This window comes from Bombus vancouverensis, chromosome 4 (genome assembly GCF_051014615.1).
Source record: "Bombus vancouverensis nearcticus chromosome 4, iyBomVanc1_principal, whole genome shotgun sequence".
Taxonomy (NCBI): Eukaryota; Metazoa; Arthropoda; class Insecta; order Hymenoptera; family Apidae; genus Bombus; species Bombus vancouverensis.
The window spans coordinates 8,558,531-8,584,439 of NC_134914.1; the positions used below are offsets into that span (position 1 = coordinate 8,558,531).

At 40.4% G+C, this 25,909-nt stretch overlaps 3 protein-coding genes across 6 annotated transcripts in view; 1 reads left to right on the forward strand and 2 right to left on the reverse strand.

Annotated features, from left to right (window-relative positions):
* Positions 1-47: 47 nt before the first annotated feature.
* On the reverse strand, positions 48-3,308 carry LOC117156881 (uncharacterized). Its single transcript, XM_033334332.2, has 9 exons — positions 3,122-3,308; positions 2,922-2,996; positions 2,540-2,813; positions 2,166-2,439; positions 1,881-2,075; positions 1,248-1,811; positions 903-1,172; positions 612-824; positions 48-509 (listed from the first exon to the last, which is right to left on the reverse strand). Exons 1-9 carry the CDS (start codon positions 3,150-3,152, stop codon positions 327-329), a joined length of 2,079 nt encoding a protein of 692 aa, XP_033190223.1. The 5' UTR covers positions 3,153-3,308; the 3' UTR covers positions 48-326.
* A 39-nt stretch (positions 3,309-3,347) lies between these two features.
* Positions 3,348-4,690, forward strand: fs(2)ltoPP43 (female sterile (2) ltoPP43). Its single transcript, XM_033334336.2, has 3 exons — positions 3,348-3,662; positions 3,743-4,009; positions 4,086-4,690. The coding sequence occupies exons 1-3, from the start codon at positions 3,498-3,500 to the stop codon at positions 4,572-4,574; spliced, it is 921 nt and encodes a 306-aa protein (XP_033190227.1). The 5' UTR covers positions 3,348-3,497; the 3' UTR covers positions 4,575-4,690.
* A 135-nt stretch (positions 4,691-4,825) lies between these two features.
* The window catches only part of ush (Zinc finger protein ush), a 202,015-nt gene continuing 180,931 nt past the window's right edge, over positions 4,826-25,909 (reverse strand). For 2 of the 4 annotated variants that reach the window (XM_076617984.1, XM_076617983.1), the window contains exons 2-8: positions 10,636-10,892; positions 9,750-10,146; positions 8,651-9,382; positions 7,980-8,385; positions 7,431-7,689; positions 7,069-7,302; positions 4,826-6,854 (exon numbers count right to left, since the gene is read on the reverse strand). In XM_076617984.1, the coding sequence (XP_076474099.1) occupies positions 6,423-6,854; positions 7,069-7,302; positions 7,431-7,689; positions 7,980-8,385; positions 8,651-9,382; positions 9,750-10,146; positions 10,636-10,892 (2,717 nt within the window). In that variant the 3' untranslated portion in view covers positions 4,826-6,422. The remainder of the gene's footprint in view (positions 6,855-7,068; positions 7,303-7,430; positions 7,690-7,979; positions 8,386-8,650; positions 9,383-9,749; positions 10,147-10,635; positions 10,893-25,909) is intronic. The other 2 variants (XM_033334330.2, XM_033334329.2) reach the window with 2 other exon arrangements.

A 25,909-nucleotide genomic window follows, 5' to 3' on the forward strand; every position in this document is an offset into this window, starting at 1 on the left:
TCTATTAGTACGCTAAAGGGGAATTGAGTAGAATGAAATACACTCACTGACACAAACATTTTTTTCTTTAATACATCCATAAATTCCAAATGGCCTAAGGAAGGCGACATTAAAAATATTTGAGATAGATAGATATAAGTTATTTATATTAATATATTTTATAATACAATTATCACAGATATGTAAACTACAAAATATTATATATACTATTATAAAATGCAATTTGCAGTTTGCCAATGATCCCATTGCACGTAGTATGACAACTTATCTACAGTCTAGACTATATTATAATATTTAAATACAATTAAAAAATATATTTAAAAACTCTATTCGCCTGTCTGTTGTACCAAATATGTATCAGTGTTGCGTTTGATTTCATTGTCCGTTGCATCAGATTTAATAAGAGCTTCGATTGTTGAACCGATCTCTTTTGATACAGAAATGTTCTCTATCTTTTTGGTACAGACATCGTCTTTATAATCATTAGACTTTAACATTTCAGAGGTGATCTGAAATAGGAATAAATATATAATAGTATAAGTTACTGTATAATAATAAGTAATAAATAACAATAAGTGTTAGTTTTTCAAATTGTATAGTTATGTAATTACTTTTCTTTGTATTTCATCAGCCTTAAATTTCTCTACTTTTTCCTTATCAGCAAGCCCAATTGCAGTCTTTGATGATGTTTGTCTCTTTGGAGTAGGTTTCCTTGGTTTAAATGAACCAGAAGCTTTCTTAGGTAACTGTGAACTCATGTGCTTCTTAGTCTCGTTCGACTGATCGCAGTTATGAGTTAGCAATTGTTCTTTAGTTTTGAATGCCTATAAAAGAATTTTTAAACATAAGTATTCTACATGTGTTATGAATTTCCGACTTATCTAATCGAATATAACACTTACGTGTGAACAAATTTCACATTTTAAACTATGTTTATTCATTTCGTGATGTTTAAGAGCTTGTGCCCGATGGAAATTACGATTACAATGACTACAACTAAATCTTTTGATATTGCTGTGCGTCAGTAAGTGACGCTTTAATTTATCAGGTCGTGAAAATTCACTCATACAACCTAAGTAAGTTCTGAAGGGACACTTTAATCTCTTTGTTAGATCATGAATCAGCATATGACGACCCAAACGATCTTTTCTCTTAAATCTAGCTGGGCAATGCTATAATAAACGAATATGTATATATGAAATTTAAAACAATTTACAAATTTTTTAATCGGCTATAGAATCACTCACTGGACATAGAAACGGTGTTTCCTCGCTATGTATTAACTTATGATTGGCTAAGTATTGCTCAGTTTTAAAGGCCTTTCCGCAATCCTCGCATGCAAATCGCGCAGATGAGGCGTGTGTTTTTAAATGACGCCGCAAAAATCGTTCGATCAAGAAACTCTTTCCACAATGTAGACAAGCATAGTCATGCGTTGTGGTTTCTGTATGATGTTGCAAAGCCTCCAAATTAGAGAAGGAGGATTTACAAACAGAGCAACAGTAATATTTCTCTGTTGTTTTTTGTTTTTGGACGGAGTGAGCGTATTGATGAAGCCCAAGATCAGACAGAGTATTAAACACTTCACCGCATACATGACAACGATATTCCGATCTCTTATGACTGCGAGTATGTTCTAAGAAATCTTCGAGTTCAGCAAACATCATACTACAACTACTTTGCACACATTTGTACACTTTCAGTGCTAAGTGAGAGACTATAAGATGGCCCTTTAGAGCTTTGTACGAATCAAATATTTCTTTGCAAAACTGACAATGATAGGTGCGATCTATGCTTCCATCTGGTGGTGCCTAGCAATGATCATGAACTATTAAAAAACGAAAAAAAATTATAAGCTTGTGCAAAAATGTTTAAAATACCTCTGGGGGTAAGGAGTGTATAGCGGTTCCTGGCCATACTTTATGTGACGACATATGTTTTTTAACGTTTGATTTCTGTGCGAATGCACGCCCACATACAACACACTGATATGGTTTTTCCCCTGTATGAGAACGTTCATGTTGTTGCCAATAAAATTTTTTTGAAAATTGTTTGCTGCAATAACCACACTTATACTGCAATAGAAAATTTTTATTGATAAATATGCAACTTTAAATAAAGACATTATTGATAATCACAATTTATCATCTCATTAAAGTACATACTTTTAAGTTTTGTGTTTGAGTAGTGGTAGTTTCAGATTCTGTTATTGAATTTTCAGTCATTGGTACGTCGACTTTATGTGTATTGTTAATGTTTTGTTCTTGAGAAATATCACTTTGGAGAACTTGAGGTACTTCGTTTGAATCATCTTTTATGGGATCGTTATCCCCTGGAATAGTAGAGTTTGCAAAAGTATCCAAACCTTCTGAACTTAATATAATTGGAACACTAAATGTGGAATCTGTTGTAAAGTAATTAGCACCTTCTTGATCCATACTATAGTAAATAAACGATACATCATTCATTGAGAAAAAAATACCTTTTCACATACATTAAACACATTCAATCATATGTATGTATATATGTATATATTTACCTAAATAGCATATCAGATTCTTCAAGTATAATTGGTTCACTAAGTTGATCAGTTTGAACAAATGTTTCTTGTGGATGAAATTGTGATACATCTTCGCTATTGTCTTCTGTGTGAACAGTCTGAGTTTCATCATTCACCAAAAACTGACTCAAATCTACTGTTTGCTCTTGTGTTTTTTGATGTGTCCTTTTGTGCAGCACAAACATGTGTAATGATGTAAATTGACTTTTGCATTTTCCACATTGAAATATATCTTCCTCATCTTGATCGATTGCTAAATACAAAGCATAAAAATATCCATTATAAATTTATCTCATAGAAGCTTCTATGATATAACAATTTCAATTAATAGGTTATCAGAGTTACTTCATCAAAAACCCACCTGATTCTTCAACTTCAGTTATTAGAGTCTGAGACTCCAATAACGATTGCACAGAAGGACTGTCCAATGATACACCTATAAAGCAGAAAAAATAATTATCATAAATTTTTAAAACACTATTTAAATTTTCTTTTAAAGAGAAAGATAAATAAGATACTTGTTGGTTAACCCCACCTATTTCTATGATAGAGAAATTTTACCTGTTAAAGCGTCGAAAATAGATTGCGCCATGTTTTGCAATAATATTAACGCTTCATTTTAAGCGAAATCAACGATCAGACTTTCATGAATCGTTTAATATGAAGAAAATGAACAATTTCCAAGTTGAAAACATACCGAGAATTTCTACGCCCTGCCAGCGTTGTTGCTGACCAGGCCAGCGAATGATAATCGATATGTCGACTACTGAAAACGATTCTAACCTCAAAATAGGACAAGTTGCTTGTAGCTTGCTTGTAGCGCGCTTGTAGCATGAATCTAAAGATCGGTCAAATGGATTAGAATAGGACGCATACTGAAAGTGCGTGTGTGAATATTTTCTTAGAGTAGCTTTTTGTAAAAAGGACATATATAAGAATGGCAGCAATATTACGCGTGAAACGTAGTTATTATGATGAACCATTAAATGCTTTGGTAATTTCATGTAAACGACAAAAAATTGCGGAAGACGAAGATACCGAAGATGTACTATCAGACTCTATAACCACACTTGCTAAATTTGCCGGAACTGTAAAAGAGCAGGTTTGTGTTAAAAAGTGAAATATTTTTAGTTAACTGAACGTTATACTAAGATTAAGTCAATATTTATTTTATTATGACAGGATGAGAATGTGGAACATTTAATTCAAGGTTATGGGAAAGATGAATTACGAGCTAATTTCAAACAACATCCTATAGATACGAAACAGATTCTAAGTAAAATAAGAGAAGCAACAAAACAGGCTTCAGCAGAAAATCGTTACAAAGTAGTTAATTATTTCCGATCATTGGATAATTCTAGTGGTGAAAACTCCGAAAAAAAGGTTCCTACAGTAGTAATAGATGTGGAGGATTCAAAATCCATAGCAAGAAGGGATTCTATAGGAAAAGTAAACAATATTTTTTAAATATTTTTTTGTTATTTCAATCCATAATTACTTACATAATATAAATAATGTTTTACAGGATGATAATTATGTATATGATTTATATTATGTTCAATCTGAGAACGATATGTTCCTAGATGATGAAGTATCTGTACATGCATTCGAACAAGAACTTGTTTATGATAGTTATAGAGATTATGGTTATCCTGAATCTGAATGCGACTCAGAGGATTCTAATTCAGAGTCAAATTGGAGAAATGATTATCCTGACTCTAGTTATTCTGAAGGATCAATTGATGAAGATGACATCAGAGAGGCTGTTATGAACATAAGAATAGAGGAGGAATCTGATTTATCTGAAGAAGATGATTTTGTTTATGCTATTGATGAAACTATTGTAGAAAATTTTGGTTACAAGTATGCAAGATATAAAGCAAGGATGTTGAAAGAGTTAGAGGAAGGCAACACCGATGATGACGACAACACTGATGATGATCATGATGATTTTAGTATATGTGTGTCTGAAGATTCAGATGAGCATAATAATAATGAAGTAGATTCCGAATAGTTATTTAATTACATATAGATCTTTTTATACTGAAAGGAAATAATAATTGGTGATCAGTGATGTTAACATAATACATTTCCCAATATATAAAATAAATTCAGTTAATGAAATCGAAATGTCTTTTTGTTTCTTAACTAAAATTATTTTTCAAATATAAGTCTTATGTGTTTTTCCCACTACATACAAGTAAGGGTTATAAGGATCTTAGTATTTTATTTATGTCTATATATTTATTACATATTTATATAGATATATTTTATGTGTAAAATTTATCTATCAAAATAAAAACAATAAAAAGTAAACCTAGACGTCGAAGTGACAAAGGAAGGTGTGTGTATAGGTGTTTAGAAAAAGAACCGTTTTCGACGATATGGCATATAATAATATACCAAATTTATAATGTATAACAAATTGTTGTGTGGAAGTACCAGATAGTGATTTACAAATGTTCAGCAATAAAGTAGGTTCTCCGTTATGTGTTATTAAATCTTTCGTATTTATTTCATAATGGAATATTGTGAATCTTGCTTTTCTTTAGACAGTAATTAGCAGGAGGCCTGTAAATAACATAACAATTACTTTTATAAAAGTATTTGCGAACATTCGCGTTTTATCTGACTATACTATTCGCCGAAATATGAAAACAATTTTTGTATAACTGAGATTTTTCGGATACGTTGCTCCAACGTTCAATGTTGGACAACGTTCGGATTACAACATTCGCATATTTATTTTTTCTTTTCGCTCTCTCTTTCTCTCATTCTTTCTCTCATCATCGAACGTTCACACGCGAAGAAACTCATGCCTTTAACGAACTCGTTATGTGATATGAATAGTACGCTGCGTATACGTGTAACACTGGCCTTAATTCTAATTTTTACATTTACGCGCTCGCAACGAATCCATTACTTGTATACAAGTACAGGCAATGCTTTATTTCTTTTTTTGATTGCAATGTAATGAAGCAAATGCGTTGGTAAGGATCCAATTATACCGTATCCGAAATTCGAAGAGAAATACTAGGGGCCATTAATTTATTTTTACTCTCTCGCTTGTTATACGTTCGGGACTGTTGGCAAAATGATAGGAAACGACACCGATCTTTCTTTCTTATGGCAGTCTGGATACAGTTATCAACGTATTTACTCACCGAGAATATGAGCGCGATTTATGGACAATGAAATCATCTTTTATATATATATATATATTTATATATAATATATTAAATGTCATATTGCAACTTAGCGTTTTCACAAGCTGGAAATTGGTATCATTTAGGATTATTACTATATCGTACCGTAATACTCTACTTGGCTACTGTACAACATTTTACACTCATCGTTTACTTTTCCGTAATTCCTTAGGTATGTTTCGATTATCAGTTACAACTACGAGATTATTGAAGAGTCATGAGATTGCACACCTTTCGTATCGGTCGATCGTGACGTACGAAATCAGCTGCACTGTGAACCTAATTGCAACCACGATCCCTTTTATACGTGGACACACATCCATTTCACAGTTTCACTTTGGTATATCCTATTTTACTTTCCCCACTAATATCCAATCTTATCTTTGCCTAATTGATCCAAAGCGAACCAGCAAACACCGTCACGATCGCCTAACTTTCCTCTTACTTCTACTAACATCCTAGCTTACGTTTAACGTAGCTTCTCCTTCACGATCGTTCACGCACCGCGTATATGTACACGTCAGATAACTGAATTTATAAGTACAAACAATTCCCTGGATTAACAGAAATCACACAACTAAATCGGATAGTCGGCAATTATATTATATATATAAACTGGCAACAATTAACAGTCCCATCGGTTGTCGAGAGTCTTTTTAAAGTACCGACGCCTCGGTCCTGTTGCTGGGAGGCGTCGTCGCATGACTGCTCGAATTATTATTATTATTATTATTGTTGTTGTTGCTCGCCTCGCCGGCATGACTCGAGCAGTAGAACTTCTTGTGAGCAATGAACGTGCTCAAGTAATTGAAGCTGATGTCGCACGACCTGCAGTAACGCGGACCGCTTTTGTTGGGATCCAAACTTTCTTCGGGAGGTGGAGTGTCCTCGCGTTCTTGCTTCACCTTGTTGGTTACCGTCGGTGGTGGCGGTGGTGGCGGTGGAGGTGGCTGAGGACTCTTCCGAACTTCGGTTTTCCCATTTACTTGCACATCGCCAGGGATTTCTTCAGGAGTCGTAGCTGGAGCCGGTTCTGGAGTCGGCAGAACCGTTTCGTCGTCGAGTACGCACGTTATGTAATTTTCTTCCTATAAATGACAAATGAACAAATATAAGCTCATCAAAGGATTTACCAGATGAAGATTGTTTTTGTACAATATGGAGAGATCGTTCGAGTCATAAGGACATCGATAAATCAGGGTATGGATTATATTTTCATAACGTTGATTATCTGAAAAGTGAACAAATTCGACAACAGTAAGAAGCTTTTATTATGAGCTGCACAGTTGTAAAATTTTGTACCTGTAGATCGGTTCCACGTTTCTCAAAATGCATTTTGATGTGCGTTCTCATTCCCCGTAACGTATTTCCTTTGTAACGACAGATCGTACACCTGAAAGCCTTGACACCCTGATGAGCATCCATGTGACGCTGAGCTGCTCCGGCTGTTGGACTAACCGCACCACAAACGGGACATCTCCAACCTCCAGTCGGTCCGCTGCTACAGGTATGGGTGCCTCCAGGTTCAATTATAGTCTGAAAAAAGGATATTAAATTTTCAGTCTTTAGAGAAGTATATAATATTATTAAAAATATAGTATTAATGGATATTCTTTAAATTATATTCTTTAAACTACTAATTTTTTATTAGTAACGATACTAACTTTGCACTTGGAGCATCGCGAATGATGTTCCTGAGGTTCTGGCCTTTTGGGACAGTAAAACGCTTGATGAGCTACCAGATTATCCATAGATGCGAACTTGATACCACACGCGGCACAGATTAATTGCACCAAAGGAGGCGAGGGTGTTCCAGGTGGTGGAGGACTATTGCTGACCGTTGTCTCTCTTGCCTGACAATAATGCTTTTTATGTGCGACGAAGTTCTCATGCCGACAGAACACGATATTACATTCTTTGCATCTGAAAATCGAACAGTTTTCTATAATTTCCGGATCACCTGGATCCTTTTACGTATCGGTTATATACAATAAGCCGAATTACTTATCAGTTTTTTGACTGATCAATTTAAGATTAAAATACTGAAACATTTCAATTATTATTTATTATACAATCGAGAGAAAAAGAATTTATCGTTCTTTCGTTGTTTTAGTATTTTAATCTTAATCTATTTTAGTTTCGTCTATTTTATTTTCATTAACTACATGAAACAAATTGTCACATTGTGTTACGAAAACGTCAGAGTATCTTACCTCGAGACACCTTGCTTCACAAGAACCCCAGGAACAGGGGGTGGTGGAAGTTCAGCCAGTCTGAGAGCGAGTTCCGTCGGCGGAGGAGGTGCAACGGTTCCAGTAGCCGTAGGAGCAGAACCAATGGACCTTGCTCTAGGACTTCCGCTTCCTCTTGACCTAGGACTACCAGGTGGTGGAGGTAGAGAAGAGGGTGCCGGCGATACCCTGTTCTCTTTTTCATCTTGATGAGCTGGTGACTTTCTAACGCTCAAATCGAGTGGCGCTGAACCTGATGGCGACGTCGACGATGCCACGACGGACGCTGGTGTCGTTGGTTTGTTCGCTGCTCGGAGAACCGGTGAAGGTTCGACCACGGTGTTCTGCGCTGTGGTAGCCAGACCTCTTGTCATCGGTTGAAGATGACCTACAGAAGAGTGAGACTTGTCAGTTTAATTCTTGGAATTCCTTTTTGCATTTTCGTGGGTATGAGATTCGTAATTTTAACTCGTATATGTATTCATAAGGCGCGAATTTAATTTCATTAAGATTTCCAATAAATGGAGTTCTTCTACCATGATACAATTCAAACTTCTCTGCTTATTTTAACGAATACAACAGTTTCTTAAATTTTAATCGCAAGCATACAAGTAATTTGGAAGATCTAAATAAACTGTTATTAAAACACGTACCATTCGGAAGAAGAAAGCACGCAGTATCAGGCGCGGGCAAAGTGGGTGCTGCCAGGACACTAGCACCTCGGAACAAAGAGTACGGTACAATCAAAATAGGATTTGTAGGTAGCGCCAGACAAGGTTGCGGAGGCGGCGATTCACCGGGACTCGCGCTCGTCGGTGGCGAAGCTTTCACCGACGAGGAAGCTACCGTAGCTGCTGGTGGCGTATCTTTGACCACGTGCCTGGTACTACAATAATGCGTCTTGTGCGCTCTATAAGTCTTCAGGGAGCTGAATCGAATATCGCAGTTTCTGCAATATCTCTCCGCCTCTTCGTTCAAGGAGCCATTCGAGGCATTTGCCGCGCCACTTCCTGGAGTAGTAGCTGTGGTCGGAGCGGTTGGTATCGTGGGTGGTGCAGGAGATGCAGCATGCATTCTCATGTGTCTGTTTAACGAGACCTTCTTGTCCGCGCTGTACGAGCAGTGAGGGCAGGCATACGCTTTTCTCACTTCGAATTTGTTGGACTTTTCCTCGTCCTCTTCGTTGGCGGTGTCTTCCTCGAGCCGGGGACGATGAGCGCAGTAGAAAGTGCGATGCGCTTCGAGGGTGCTCGCTGAGCTAAAACGGATGCCGCATGGAGGACAGAAGAGAGGTGCTGGCCTGGCTGGCTCCACAGTGATCGTCTCCTTGCCATCGGTTGGAAGTACGAACAAACGACCTGAGGCGATTGCTGCAATGTTAGTTTCTTCGAGTGAGTTGCATATTCTGTCTGTAGTTCTGTGTATTTCAAAAATAGCTGATACATTAACGGTGTTTTGTAAAGAACTAGAGGTATAGCTATCGAGAAGAAATCTTAGTATCTTTCTCATTTTAATACCTTTGGTATTTTAACATTACGACAGGCAATAGTTTAAAACTTACGAAGAGAGCAGAAAAACACACGTTTAATCTCAAGACCAAATAGAAAGACACTCGTGGTATCATGGAATTAATTCTGAAGCGATTCTTCCATTATTTTGAACAGTTCAGTTGAGAAATATGAGCAGGTTTGATATAATAGAAATAATACACAGACCAGTGTTACAGCAGATTGTTTTATTAATTAATATTACCATTTTGAAGTCCAGCCGGAAGGGGTGGCACAGGATTCGGTGGCGAGGTATTTTCCGGTTTGACGGTGAGCGCGACTACGGCGGCGGGCCGAAGAGCAGGATCCGTCGCCAGACTAGGATTGAGTCTCAGTCTTGGTGCAGCTTCATCGTCGAGTTTCAACTTTTTCTCGGTCGGTGGATCGTCCGTATTCGATCGTCTCGACGAGTCCTCCGAGTCTCGCCTGCACATGGATTCCCGTCTTCTTGTCGAGGACGACGAAGAGGACGACGATCTCGGCTGACAATCCTCTTCTTTGACCATGACCAGATTGGACTCTTCGTCCGTGTCTTTCGGACTCGATTCTCGCGTCCGATTGGATCTCGGGGTGACATGTCGATCTCTTAAGCTTCTTGCAACCTGTGCGACAAATATTTACATATTTTGTAAACGAAGTTACCGAGTGAGTAATTTTACAAGACGAACGGGGTAATTTTTATTAAGCAAGCAAAATTGTAGCCTTCTATTCGTTTTAGATATTTCTCGGGAAACGTACGAGATCTAAGCTTTACGAGGTGAGACGCTATTTATCCCAAAATAACTCACAAACTTTACCATCTTATTTGTGAACCGATCGAGAGTAAGATCGTTTGTTAATTTTTACGCGAGATTGATCAAATGTTAAATATTAGGTCGTCCGAAAAGTTTCTTTCGTTTTATAAGGAAACAATGGATGCACAACATTTTCCGTTTTATATTATTTTATCAAATTACGTATGATCCATTTTGTTCTATCAAAATAAAGATCACAACGTTCGACAGATTAGGTTTCATGTTTGTATAAAGATGCATCGTTGTAAAAGACAGGTCTGTAAAAGAAAGATACTTTTCGGACAACCTAATATTTACCTCGATATCTTCGGTAAGACTAGCCAGTCGTTTCCGAGCGTCTTCGGGGAGCACGCTGAGCCTCAATCTGATATCCTCAACGGCCGAATTCGCGATCGCAACGGACGAAGAAGGGGGATTCAGTCTCGGTGGTGGCGGTAAACTCGATTCCTCCTCGACGACCGGCGCGATCGGGCTGGAAACCGCCGATCCACCGCCTTCCACTCCGCTGCTCACCGATGGTGTCTTCTCCGAGTCGCTCCATTCCTCATCCTCCCCTGCAACCATAAAGAAACATTACTTTAATTTCTATCAATCTTCTCAAACAGAAATACCATTCCAACTAACAATTCAATATCTCCGCACAATAATCTTCCTCTACTTCAGCCAAACCAAAACTCACTAACAATCTTGTCGATCTTAATAAAAAGGAAAAATAAAATAAAATAACAGAACGATAGAAACAAGTATAACGTATCGTCCATAAATATCCTCGCGTATTTCAATATTAGATTCCTACGTTTTTTCAGGCAATTCCAACGACAGTTCATAAATTCCTCAGAAACGACCATGGCCCGTGAAGACGGATCCACGTGGAAGGAACGTCGTCTCGGCGGAGTCGGAAGTGGTGGGCGATGGAAAAAAGCGAGAAGAAAAAAAAATGCACGGCACGCACGTTAAACGACGCGTCTCTATGGCCGTTCGACTCCCTAATGGTCGTTCGCCACGCCAGCCTTTGCGTACCCTCTGTTCCCTTCTCCCTGCTATTCCTTTCACCTATCTTTCTTTATTCGTCTATCTATCCTTCTGCCAGCTACCCCACTCGCTGCACCCTTCGCACGCCTCTGCAGGTCCCCACCATTCGACGAGGCGCGTCCTCGGCGAAAGGGGCTACTCTCGCATCGAAATCTGGGATAAGTTCGACACCGTGGGGTTGTTCGGCTTATTGCTTATCCACGGCATCCTGTGAAACGACGCGCAAGCTTTCGCAGGATCTGAAAACGCTTTTTGTACGATATAATTTGGAAAGTTTCAGGTTTGTCAGACTTGCGACGCTGAAATCCGACTAAATAAAAAATGTCGATTTCGATGTATATCTTGGATTTGACTTGCGGATCGAGGAAGTTGTACCGTGAGAAGATTTCCACTGGACGGCTTGTGAGACCGAGGAATTCATAGTTTGTTTTATTAATGTGTTAATGTTGTGGGAAATGGAACGGTTACGTAAGTTCCTCGTCGTTTAACTACTTTATCTTTCAAGCTCTCTCGCTCCGCCTTCTTGCATCCTTTTTCAACGACAGAATATCTCGAGGCGAAATTAACAGACGTAAAAGTTCTTCTACCTGAAAAACCTGAATTTTCCATTCATTTTTTTCAGCCATTTCTGACAAGAGGAGCTTCAGCTTCGATCCTCAGGATCAAGTATCTTAACACGAAACAATCGAAGAAAGGAATAATCCGATAGATTCCACTTATCGCGTTTTTCGCCCGTGCTCTTCAAATATGAACGAACGTTTGGCGGACATTAAGCTGCAAAAGCCACGATCCTCGACATCCCAAAATTCAACCCTATACACATCGAATCCGCAGAAATGCCTGTACTTCGGTAAAATCCTGTTGCCAAGCAGTAAAACGAGTCTGGACAAAGCATCGACACCTCCGATCACCGTATCTCTGTCCGTGGTTTCTCTCTTCCCCGGTGATCCTTCGCGCGGATATATGCCAGGAAGGCGGGACAAAACGGACTACACCATCCAGGTGGGTTGTCCTCGAAATCGAGACGACACGCGTATCGTCCGTCGAATTACCCGGATGCTTTAATTGCCTGCTTGGGCGAGGCTCGTCGGGACTTTCTCGTTGTACACGAGCGAGAGAAGCGAGACGAGAAGAAACGAGGTAAGAGGAGGCGAGATGCCGAGGTAGATTGGGCAAAGGGTTGCAGCGCACTTCTAGCCTATCCACGGCTCGCATCTACAGCTCGGTCGTGTTCCTTCTGCCTCTCTGTAAATAAGCGGTCATCGATGGATCGGACCGACTCTCGCCAGCACCATCGCGTTCCTCCTTCATCCTTCTTCCTTCTCGTGGCATCCTCTCCTTTTCCTAATGCTATCTTCTGCCTTCGAGGCCCTATTTCTTCCAGTTCAGCTTGTCGTCGTTGCTCGTTGCACGAGGATGCGAGGGAGAGAGCATTCTTAATTGCACGCGCGTACAAGCTACCTGGGTCCGCGGAACACGCTCGTCTCGCGTTTACGCGCGAGCTTCGTTGCGGTGAAATTGATGGAAATTGTGGAAGTATTGTATTAGTTGCTGGAATTTTCGTGTTATAGAATTACTTTCGGCGAGGCCGATTTTTCAGTTTCAGTTTTGAAGATCAGGGGGAAAGAAGCTTTTCTTACGACTCTTTCGAAATTGTCAGAGAACGCAGTACTTTGCTTCTACAATAGTATCTTTGTTACCGAAGATATGACATTTTTACGATATAATCGATACAACGAAAGAAGTAGTTTATTATTCCAAATGATTCCAATTTACGTAATACATATTATTATTCCTGCACGTATTCCTGGTATCGTATGTATAGATGGTAATTTTTCTTGAATTTTTCCCGTGAATTTTGTCTTATATCAACGTACAAACAGCCACCATTAACAATTCTATTAACTTTTTAAAAAGCAAATAAATTCGTGTTCAATAAACTGAATCATTTTAATATCGGGACAATTGAAATCACCGATCGGTTACAGAACACGCGATTGAATCTTCGTCGAGGACATTCTCTCTCGAAATGACTCTATCAAGCACGAACGATGTCCCACGAAGTGAACTATTAAACCCGCAAACGGTCGTCCAGTCGCCTCTATCTGCCTTTCATTCTCGTTACCGGCTTCGACCATTCTTAATTGCACGTGCATGCAAACGTTCAACGGCCGATCGAGAGGGCTGCACCTTGCTCGCCTACAACCACCTACTACAATCGCCACCAACCACCTCCGGGTTCGTTGAGGGTGTAATATATCTCGAAAAGAAGACGGTGGTGGTGGTGGTGGTGGTGGCCGACGGTGGAGGGCAGATGGGGGCACAAGGGGGGCAAACACGGCCGCCATTAACATATCCGCGGGCTGATAAGCCATTCTCAGAACCGATACCGCGCCCGTGTACACCTTCGGCCCCGCTTTATGCGAGAAACGAACAACCGCGTGAGAAACGGAGTTCGGAAGCTCTCCTGCTCTTTGCCACTTACGCCATTGTTCTCTTTGTTGAGTGGTTTTAATTGAATTTAGAAACAACCGCACCTGTTACCTGTTAGTCAATGTTTAGATGGTCTTTCTTCGCGAGTCTTTTCTTCGAGCTTGATTTCTTTCGTTTGTTTCAGAAGGATTCGTTTGGAAATTGTTCTTTTTTTGAATAAGATTGTAATTTGATGATTTGTTATAGATCTTAAAGCCAATGGCGGAGAAGTAATAGCAGAGATTCATTTTTTAGAAGTCAAATTATCGATCAAATCTCTTTGATATATGGCAAATATTTTTGATGGTTTTCAAAGATTCTGTTTAAGCTCGTTGGTCGTTAAAAAATATATTGCGAATAAAGAGCAGAGACACGTGGTCGTCGTGTAAAAATTACATATCGTATAGCGTGTCGTAGTCGCGGCACGTGGCCCATTTTCAGCCAGGTCTTACATTATAATTTATCGCATCGTATGCATGTTGGAACGCTATACGGTACAACTCCATTTATTAGCATAAAATTTTAGTTAATGCCTAATTAACTGAACTGCTGTCGACTGAAACCATTATTAAAGTAAAAAAGAAAAAAAAAAGAAGACTGTGGATAATGGGCAGAGTTGGAAAACACCTATTGCGTAAACTGTTTATTCCTCGTTATCATCAAATAAATTAAGTTCTACTATACTTTCAGCCCATAAATCCTTTTTCCCCTTCTATTCTCCTACGATTCGCAACATCTTTCCAACTTCGCTATATGCGTTACAGCGAATTTCTACCATTAAAATCTCACTAAAACAATGTACAAAAAACCTAGAATTCCATTCTGTCTCACAATTCGTACAATCAGCCCTCAGTTTCCATCGACTACGACCTCTTCCTGATTACCGCGAGCCAGCAGCGAACACGTTGAGTCTACTTCCTTCCAATTGGGTACTCGTCATCTGCTGTTGGCTGGACGCGTAGCTGGCACCCGAAGGAAGGAGGATACGATGGCAGTACACCGGTGCGGTGGCAGGAAAACGAGCGCAACGGTAGCAGCTTCATCGGCGCTATGCAAATAGGATCCTGATCGTGACGCGGGTAGGCAAACACGCGACGTACAGGTAACAGGCAGGGCTAGTGAGGCCTGAGTGAGTCCTCTTTGCTTCTTCTTCTTCTTCTTCGTCTTGTTTCTTCTTCTTGTTCCTTCTTTCCAAGCTGTATTATGGTAGTGTGCGCCCTCTTTTCACGGGGCCACGACCCATGCCAGAGGTGCATGCCACTCGTACCGATGCATCCATGAACACTTTGCTTTTCTCTTTCTGCCTTTTCCCCTCCCTCCACCATCCCCTCTTCACTGTTATTCTTTCTTCCTCTTTCCATCGGTAGTCACCGTCTTTTCCTCTCTCTACTCTACCACGCTGCATCGTGGAGATATGCTAATGTAGCCGTCCCGATCGTGACACTGCGGCTGCTAAGTGAGAGCTCAAGTCGCAACCTTCTCATCGGCTCCTACGCCGCGCGTCGAGCCTCTTCCTTGTGGCTACTCGATCTCGCTTCTGTGTTCGCTTGATCCTGTTCCTGTTCCTCTAGCTGAACGCTTCGGTTGTCGCCCGAATGCTATGGTTGACAGTCGGGCTCCGTTTCGGACGACGTTCCTGTGGTAAACTTCATAGGACACCTCGAGGACAGTTCAGACGTAGCGTAAGAGAATTAGAGTCGACGTTGATGGAGTTTGATGGAGAGAGTTGGATATCGATTGGATCGTTTTATAGTCGTGCGTAGGCACAAGGATGAGAGACAAGCGGAATTCTTCTTGTACAATAATTTATCGATGTACCAATAATATTATCGTTCTCCTTAAAACGTTCTATCTGCCATCTCGAAACATACCTGCGAGACTTTTAATATTTTCTTGCGTCGTCGATGTTTGTACGTACGATATAATTTCACCTTAAAATGGTACGAAACGATGACAAACGTTTTAAACGGTAAAAATATTTCAACTTAACTTAAAGATGAAAAAGTTGCTAGACGAGTGACTTTATAAAGTTGTACAGAAGACGCTAAGGGATTCTGGCTTTCATCCCTGGGTTAAAGGACGATTTGATCTTGATTTCTTTCGAGTGCCATGTAATGAAGAAGCAACCATTTCGCTGGTTAAAACATCGATTCCTTTAGAAACGAAGGTCGCTGAGAAACATTCGATTGGATGGTACTCGAGCAATCGTGGCTAGTGGACAAGGATCGCGCCGTCCCTTGTACTACAACATTATGCACAATTTACCGGACGACGTCTCTAGAAACGAAACTGTCCATGTTCCGATTCAATTAAACACCGATGCAATCGATCAATTCAATTCGTCCCGTTACACTTAGCTCTTCAAGATTCACCAAGCATCGGTGCAAGCACACCTCATTAAAACGCAAATCTACCCGATCGATCCGATATCTTCGATCTGCCTTTATTCCGGCTTGCTCCTCGCCTCCGTCGTTTTCTTCGTCGTCTCGACGAGGGGGTGCCGGCCGGAGGGGAACGAGAGAGAGGATCTTATACGAGACCGTCCACCGTTCAGTCCATCCCTTCCAAGAAGTTCAGATCACGTCGCGGAGGACATTATTCATGCAAAGCTCTTACTACGTCCACCTCGTCTTCTATCTGCGTATCAACACGCATGGCTATACGTGGCCGTCATACGTGTAGTGACACGGCGACCAGGCGATTCGAATTGCCTGCGATCACCGTGTCTTGAGAATTTCGACGGATAATTAATCAACTATACGAAAAGAGGAAACGGAAATTTTAGGCAAATCGAAGATCCCCGTTTTGCGTATTTGCATCTTCGATCAGATCGTAAAAGACGATATAAGATCTTTACATACGATACAGACACGCAAGTTTTCAAATTTAACGTTTAGTTTCGTTATTAAAAAAATTACTTTCGCACCTTCTGCTAGCTTACAGAGCTCTATATTATAAGTTAACGAAGTTCTAATAACAAGCTGTGTTAATTACTCCTTGCCTTGGTATCACTGATTTCCTCTTCCAATATCTCCAGGCAATTATACTCGTTCATCTCGTATCACGTGTTGTCGGTCAATTAGAAATCATAAATAACACTGTGACGCATCATGTAATGACCTAGGTCAGATTGCGAACGTGTCACACAAATTGCATCATTCCTTTCAAAAAAAACTATTTATCCGTTTAATCGACATCTAATCGAGTCGATGCATGTTGTTAAACGCTACTACAAAAATCGAACAATCTAATCTACCTATCGAACGTCATTTTCTACTTCTGCGAAAGAAAACTAAAGCGAAAACTACAACTTCTTCGAATGGCTGGAGGATATAATAAATCTTTGGTTGAACGACGTTAAACAAGGATTGCTCGAGCGACCAGGCGTATCTCGCGGATCGATCCGAAAATTTAATTACACCGTAGATCGATCGGGGATCGTCCATGAAGATCGCGTATCGATGTTTTTGAACGTAACACGAGGGATCGGAGAAACGTAACACCTCGCGTGCTCACCTGTCCATGCGAGAGTATTTCACGTGACGAGCTCTCGCGTGTGCACATACGTAGGACAATAATGATAGTAATTATGCTAAAGGGCAACGATAAATCCCGGGCGTCGATATCGTGACGAGATAGCGTAACATTTCGACTTTCAGCCATTTACCACTTAATTACTCGATCAGAGCCGGACGGTCGATCGGGACGAAAATACGCGCCGATTACTAGCTGGGAATATTATTAGTTCATTGAGCCGAGTGAATAAAGCTAATGGTGTTCGTTATTAGTGCAATTATGCCGCTATATTATGTCCTAATGGCGATATTTAACGATGGATATAGCGTATGTATGAGACTCGTAATGGTTGCTCTCTCGTTGCTAGTTATACCTGTTGAAAGTTTATTACGTGCTGGCACGTTTGTTGTTCGTAGCTATGATACATTTTGATTTTATGCACGTTGATTTTATCGATCTCAGGTTATCTTAGCTCGCCTGCGTTGAGCTTCCCGAGCTCCAAAATTGTTATTATCAGACACAAATTCACGTACGATATTTTTGAAGATCTAGGTATTCTTAACACTAGAACTAGCGATAATTAACACATGCTATTTCTACCAAAACCAGTCGAAATGGTTGGTCTTTAAAAAATACGTAATGATAGAATATTTTTATATTTATTGATTTATTACTTTCTTACAGAAGAAATTCCATGTTATGTAGTACATTTTTGGTATTATTAATCCATCTGAGACTATGATCTTTAAACGAGACTTGACAAATTTATAAAATTGTAGAACCAGTCGTTTTAACTGGTGTGGTATTTCTAGTGTTAGCATCTAGCGATCTAGCGATCGATCCGGAATTTTCCTGATAACTGATATCGTCATATTGAATGATACGCAGTAAAAATTTTAAAAACGCGTGGGAAGTTGTACGAAACGAGGAAACTGGATAATTGGGGTTCGATAAACAGATTGCAGGACCCTTTTACACTTTGACAAGTATCAGTTGTTTTGACTGGTATTGGTATAAGTAGCCTTGGTACAAAATTATTTTCAGTTTGAATACATAAAGAACAAAATAAAATTCATTATATTATTCTTTTAGTTATCGTTGCGAAAGTCATTACATTGTCGTGGAAAAAAGATATAACACGAAGTAGGAATTTTAAAATAAAATTGTAAAACCAATCAATTTGACTGGTAGTTCTGGTGTTAAACTAAAAAATTTAAGAAAATTTACCTTTCTTATATCTTATATATTATTGTATATTGTCTGCGTTATATGTAGTTTTGTACTTTTAAATAAAAAAGGAAGGAAACAATTTTTTAGAAAGTAAAGAGAGAGATGCGAAAGGAAGGAATAAATTTCTAATTCCTTAACTGCTCATCATCAGTTTGTGTTTTCCATCGACCGATTAACGCGTTCTTCGTCTCGGTTACAACGCGGACCCGTGTCCCGCTCATGGTCTATTTCTCCCGTAGAATAAATAGATAAACAAATGATCGCCATAAATTTCCATACGATTGTCCTACGTCGAAAGCATTCTCGTACGGGAGAACGATCTCCGATCAACGCCGGGACGCAGCTGTTTCTTCTTTTATCTCGCGACAGGAACAGGATCCGTGCAGGTCGTTTCGCTTGCTAGCAGGACCTTCGAGGGACGTTATCAGTACTCGCCATCTGTCACCGAGCTTGGTTTTCACTGCTTTTGCTGGTGATTTTTTCTGGTGCCGGTGAAAACCAGAAATCGAGCCCGCCCAGCCGTGCTGCGAGGAGCAACGTACCGCGTCTCACTCTCTTTGTCCTTTAAATCAAACTACGAATATCCTGAATAACACGGGTATCGTTCAAGATTTTCCTGTAGAAACCCAAAAAGTGATATATTCGATTTAATTAAAAGCGAATTAGAACAAATTTGGCAGAAAGTTTGTTGAACAAGTCCAAACGCCTAGTCCTTAACGGTTATCCTTGAGTCATATAGGTGACCAGGATAATTTACGTTACTTAATATCAAGTATTATTTTGTATGTCATTATTTTCAGCGCCTCAGATATATATACAACGTTTGATAAAATAACATATTTGAAAAATAAGCACTGCACTGTAACGATACCAGTCGTGGGTTAAACGCATTTATTCTTACAATGAATGGATTGAGAGGGAGAACATTGAAGTTTACGAATTACCATAAACCACCGTACAATCCAGAAAACGCATTTAAAGGAAACCAGATGCAACATAGACGAGCAAAAAGAATGCATCGAACTGCAGGGAGCACGCTGTTGAGGTGCGAGTACCGAGGGAAAAAAGGAAAAGGTTTATCTGTTCGAGTGTCTCCGCTGGTGTCAACGGCTGGTATCTCTTAATGACTGCCCCATCTTTCAAGGCTTAATCGTCGACACGTATAAAGCATATCCCTGGCTCTCTGCATATTCAATGCGCATGGTCGCAACGGGCTCGTGCTGCGTACACGCGTTGAAAATTATCTGCCGCCTCCTCCTTCGATTAAAATTCCGGATTCCCGTTTTCTGGAGGCAACAAAACGTCCTGCCCACGATACCAACTTATTCACGAATCACGCCATCTCCCTTTTCTTTCTTTCTCCTCTTTTTCTCTTCCTCTCGAGCTCCTGTAACGACGTTTCTAAACCAACGAGGCTGTTAGAATAGGAAGGGATTTTTCGATAATTTTAATAGATCGACAACAAGCAACTCAAGATCGAGCAAAATCAAATCACTTTTCGAACATCGCTACAAGCTCGATAAACTTTTGCACCGTTTTAGAAAATAGAAGACGGTTGTTCGCAATCTACGCTTGTCACTCGTGAATTTATCGATATCGTCGATTAGTAAATCGACAAGCTACAAATCACATGGTATAAATATTTTAAGAAGAAGAGCGATGGCGTGACAACCGGTGACCAATTTCCTCTCTTCGTTCTCATCGACAAAGAAGATAAAAGTACCATTGAATGCGCACCAACGACAATGGCCGCCAACCGGAGGCCTCCACAGATTGCTTCCAAATAAAACAAATCCACGGCAATTATATTCACAAAATATTCCGGCGAGCCCGGTAGCGATACCATCGAACTGCCTTTCTTCGTTCTTTCGATACAATCAACGAAAATGGATCTGGATCGAGTCTCATTGTGGCAGACGATACTACGAAGCAGCCGAAAGATCTCCGAAGGACCAGTATATAGCAGAACTCGAGCAAGTTAGAGAGACGAGAGAAGAAAAAAAGATGATGGAAAGGAGACGGGGAAGAAAGAATGGTCGTATAAGAGGGATAGGAAAGCAGAGGAATAGCGCGAGCAAGAGAGAGAAACAAGAGGAGAGGAGGGAAGATGGCCAGAACTCGCTTCTCGTCTAGCTACAGATCTAATCTCTCGTTCCCGCGCTGCGTGCCTAATTAAAGATCGATATCTCTCGATATTATTGCACCCCCTCCTTGTACCACCTTCCAGCCACCCTATCGGCCTGCCATCCTCCCCCTCCGCCACGTAGCAGGTTATTAAATTCTCCTATCGCGAGAATCTGGACTGGCCGGTCCTACCCGCTCGTATCTGATCCGGTCAATCTTTAGTCTCGTTACCTTTCGGCCCTCTGTTCGGCCACGATCGAGTCGATTCGACTCTTTACAAATTTCCAAAGAGGACCAGAGCCCGGATCAACCATGAGAAACGGCCGACAGTATGGAGAGTAGACTCTCTTTCAGAATCGAGACTTCCTGGATCAACACAAATCCATGGACATGTTGTAGCTGTCAGAGAGATGATTCTGCGCGGGTTGTTGTGTCGTCTTGTCGTTTGGTGGTGAAAGTAGAGCAGAATGTAAGCTTTGGAATAGAAATTTGGCACGTAATTTATATCTTTCATAGTAGAAGATTCCTTCACGTCGAATGCGGATAATCGAAGACGCAGAGAATAGATATTTCAAAGTTTGCGAATGAAATTCATGTTATATCTTTGGCTAGCGGGATTCTCTTACGTTGAACGTAGATAATTAGAGAAGCAGGAATTATTCAAAATCTTTAGAGTAACTACGATAAATGGCTAATACGATAAAATTTCAAGTCCTTCGACGAAGCAAAGCGCCTCACTTTCTTTAGAATGGAAACTTGGAGATGACATTAATTCAGCGTGAATTCCAGAATCTATCAAATTGCATTTTCATAATAAAAAAAAAAAAGAAGAATGATATTATCCAAAACAGAATTCTGTCTGTCGAAAGCACGAGAATAATTCCAACTCAATCCTCGTTGATGAAGAAATTTCGCGGAGCGATCGTTTCGATCGTGAAGCGGTGAATCAATCGGAGGACACTGTGAACGCGGCTTAAAACATTGAGACGTGACCAATGCTCGTTGCCACGAAGGCAATGCCACATCGGGCAATTATCGCTCGGCAGGACCTCGACGTGCATACATTAAGGCCGACGAGCTTCCTCTCTTTCTCTTCACCTTGCAACTTGCTCTCTGTTCTCTGCTCGCGACAGAGGTTGCCTGCGAATGACCACGAAGACGAAGACGACAACGACGACGACGACGACGACGACGACGACGACGACGACGACGGTGAACCGACACAACGAGATTTCGTATCTGACCAGGACACTTCTCGCCTACCTTCTGGACGACGTTTTAAGATCGATATCGAACCGCTCTGGAAGTCGACCGAATGAATAATTATCAAAGGGCGGGCTCGGTATATCTCGCCACCTTGCCCCCCTCGATCCTCCTCCTGTCTAGTTCTATTTCTTTGATTTTCCTCGTCGGACCACGAAAGTTTTGACTCATGACGCGTTCATCTAGCTGAAGTAGAAACCAGCAACCTGGCGGTGTACTTTTGCTGGATGCTTTCGAAATAACCGATACGGAGACTGGTTTAGTTGTTTTCTAAAGCGGCTGCGATATTTATTATTTTATTTATTTATTATTGCTTAGTCCGTGCCTTTCGGCTTTATACCTATATACCTATTTATACCTATTTTATACCTATTTCGCTTCTTATATATCTACCTCCCCTCTTATCCAGTCTATTATGTTGCACTCCCTTAATTATTCTATCTCTAAAAGCTAAAAACTATAAAAACTAAAAACTAATGACTAAAGAACTATCGCAACTTTGGCCTTTTGCCTCCTTGCTGTGCTTCCTTCTTGTCGTTCCTCCCCATCTTGTATTGCCCTTCTCTTCTCTGTTATTGCTTTTAGTTCTGTTAGTCCTTCTCCAGTCTCATTTAGTGTTTTTTCTATGTCCTTTGGCCCTCCCGTTATTTCACATTCTTCTATTACATGTCTCAGGCTTTCTTCTTTCCTTTTACATAGTCTGCAGCTTGTTTCTCCCTCTTCTTTCCAGTATTCCCTTGCTTTGGTCTCGTTTCCACATCTGAATCTTGCTGATATTCTTCTGACCTTCCACTTCATCCTCCCTTCTAGCGATATTTATTAACAAAGCGTTGTAAATTTTGATAGTGTCCTGTGGAAAGCGTTCTGGAAGACGAAGTTGAATAAAAGTGGGATTTCTTGGAATATTCTATCAGAGAAGATGATTATTATTATTATTGTCATTTCTTAACTTTTGATCTTCAAAACATACAGTCCACGTGATTATCAAAATATGTTATTTCATTTTCAAGATTTAACGAGTTCGTACTTTACGCTTTATGGAAACGATAAAATTCTTGAAACTGTTTTCTCAAATGTAGATTATTAAATAAATTTGTCAATCGTCCATTGTCATAAGTATGTGAATAATCCACAGAGAGCGTTGAAGACAGCAAGCGTGAACGATGCGTGTTAAGCTGGAGTTGGTGGAATCGATGAGCAATTTTCGCAGACCAGATCGTCGTAAAGTCGCCGTTGAGGTATCGAAAACTCGAAGGGGGTTATATTTACGATCGTGTCCACGAACAATCCCCCGCGTAGCGAACTCTCACGTACCTATACGTGCCCAGAGTTAAGCGTGCCGTTATATCTCAGTATAACCAGACTGCGCATTTAGTAGCCGCTAAAATGTTCTAAGAACGTTGTATACAGACCATAAATGTAGTTTTAAAGAAATGGAAAAGGAACAGCGAGGAGCAGAATCTTAGATGGACGTAAAAATATAATCATATAGAAACATAGATCGAGACGGTTGTTAAAATAATTTGATATTACGAAATTCGCAGATTAATCTATTTTCTCTCGCGATTTCCATCGAATGGTCTTAGACGAGGGTAAATATACGATAAGAAAGGATTCTCCTGAAACAGTCGCTCTCGTTTTTCTCGATATCGTCTTTCTCACGTTCCTCTATCGTGTCTCCTGGTGTCAAAACAAAACACATAAATTCACTCGTTCAAGCGTCGATTTACTATATTTTACGAGGAATGACATGTTGCATGCAAACGAGCGTTCATAAAAATTACACCCGCGTGGCAAGTAGCATTATGCACACGGATACACTCGTTGGCGAAACAGCACGTACGTTCGTTTGCCATCGGGGTAGTAAAGTAGCGCACGAACGAGAAACGCAGAGGAACCCCTCGACTTCCAACCGAAGTTGCCAGTTTGCTTCGTACGGGAGGAACGCCTGGAATCGCTCAATTTCGATGATATTGGGCCGTCGTTCGGCGATGTTGCCTGCGTTCGAGAAAAGAGGAACGGGGGTGAAAGAGTCGTAAATCGACAGGAGGGAGACGGAGATACGTGGAAATGGATTTTTATCGAGTGTCTGAGGAAGTCGGCGCGAGGGAACGGCGAGAGTGGAAGTTAATTTTGTGTCGTTTATCGGTATTCCCGTGAGTTACCGGCGTACATCGCGCCTCGTGCCTCGAATTTCGCTGCCACGATTGATACTCGTATGAAATAAAATCCGGGGTACCGTTGGATTGTTTCATCTTTAACAACGAAGCTGAATTTGATTAGTAAGCAGCTATTTCATCACCACGACTTAGCGCAAAATTTTAAGAGCTCCGATATTTAAGTACTTTCAGTCGTAAAATACTTATAAACAAACAGATGCGTGTATATGAAAAGCATAGTTATATTAGATGGATCCTTGCAATGCGGCAATTTAACAAATAAAATTATCAAGCGATCAATGGCGATTTTAACAAATTATCGATTGTTTACCCCTCTCGAGTTAGAGACTAGGCAGATGTAATTTTATTATTCCAACGTAAATGCAATGTAATTTTATTATTTCTAGCGTTCGTCTTATTTTGTATCGTACAGTCTCGTTGACTTTAATCGCATGGCGAATGGAGGACCTCGTGTATCAATCTCCAAACCGGTCTAATTCTATAATATCTGAAGCATCCACGATCTTCTTCCTTTCGTCAATCATCCAACCCTCGAGGTGTTCGTGGCGCACAATAAGAGCCTCCGCTTCTCTTTCCGCGGCTCTCTTCTTCCTCACGATCTCCGTCTCTGCGAGTCGATCCAAAGTTTCGCGATAAAATCCACGATAGCGCGTCAGGGGGCGATAGACGAGAGTAAAAGCGGCAGATAGCCTTCGGTGCAACGATGGTGAGTTAGAACGAGACGGAACGCAGGGTGAGCGTGTGGGATAGGGTGGCAGAGAGATAAGCTCGATTATGATCCCCGGTGGTTAAAGCCGAAGTTTTTACGGTAGATAAGGTCGCAGGAATGGGTTGCGCGAAGATAATACCGCGTCCACCCCTTCAACCCTCTCTTTCTATCCCACCCCCTCACGGTTAGCCGTGTTGCTTTTTCTCTGATGCCGCGCCATCTTTCTTAATAAGGCGCTGCTTCCACCCTTTCACGCGGTGAAACCCAACGCTTGACCCGATTTTTCGCGTCACGACGACGATAAGCTCCATACGCCTACGAGATTACGGCGGACGTGGTTTGCTGTCTTCCGAGTGAAGCGGAAGACGAATCACAGTGTGCGTATTGAGATATTTATTCCTTTTTCCGATAGGAATCGAGAAACGTAGTCGATGTTTTATTAATGCTAGAGGGATGAAGAGCGTTAGATAAATGAAAAATAGGGCGAGGGCGGACACGGAGATATTGAAATAACTGAATTGGAAGGGCGTGAAGCTGCGAAATGTGACGTAAGTTATATCGAAGCCAAACTGATCAACTCTATCGCGATTAGTTCTTTGAATATTCTAGAAAAATTAAATAACAATCCTATATTGTCGTGTTAAAGGTAAGACAGTTTCACAAAATGGATTTATCGTATTTGATTTCCGTTTGAGTTCAAAGAAGCAAGAAGGTAGAAACGGAAATATGGAATTAACCAGAAAATAGAAATATCTAAGATAAGGTTTGGAAAATATTCGTCGGACTCCATTGCAATAGATATACACGTAGTTTTATAGATTATCTGACAATTTAGTTATGAATATACGATTTGAGCAGGTGGCTAGGTTTCACGTAGCAATCATCTTCATTAAAACCATCCATAAATCGAAACAGCTCGTTTGATTCACGATTCTTCTTAAGCGCAGCAAACATAATACCATTTAGTCCATAATTTCTACTCAAACCGATAATTAAGATATTTTTTGAAAAAGAAGGGGCGAGAAAAATGGGGCGAGGAGACGGT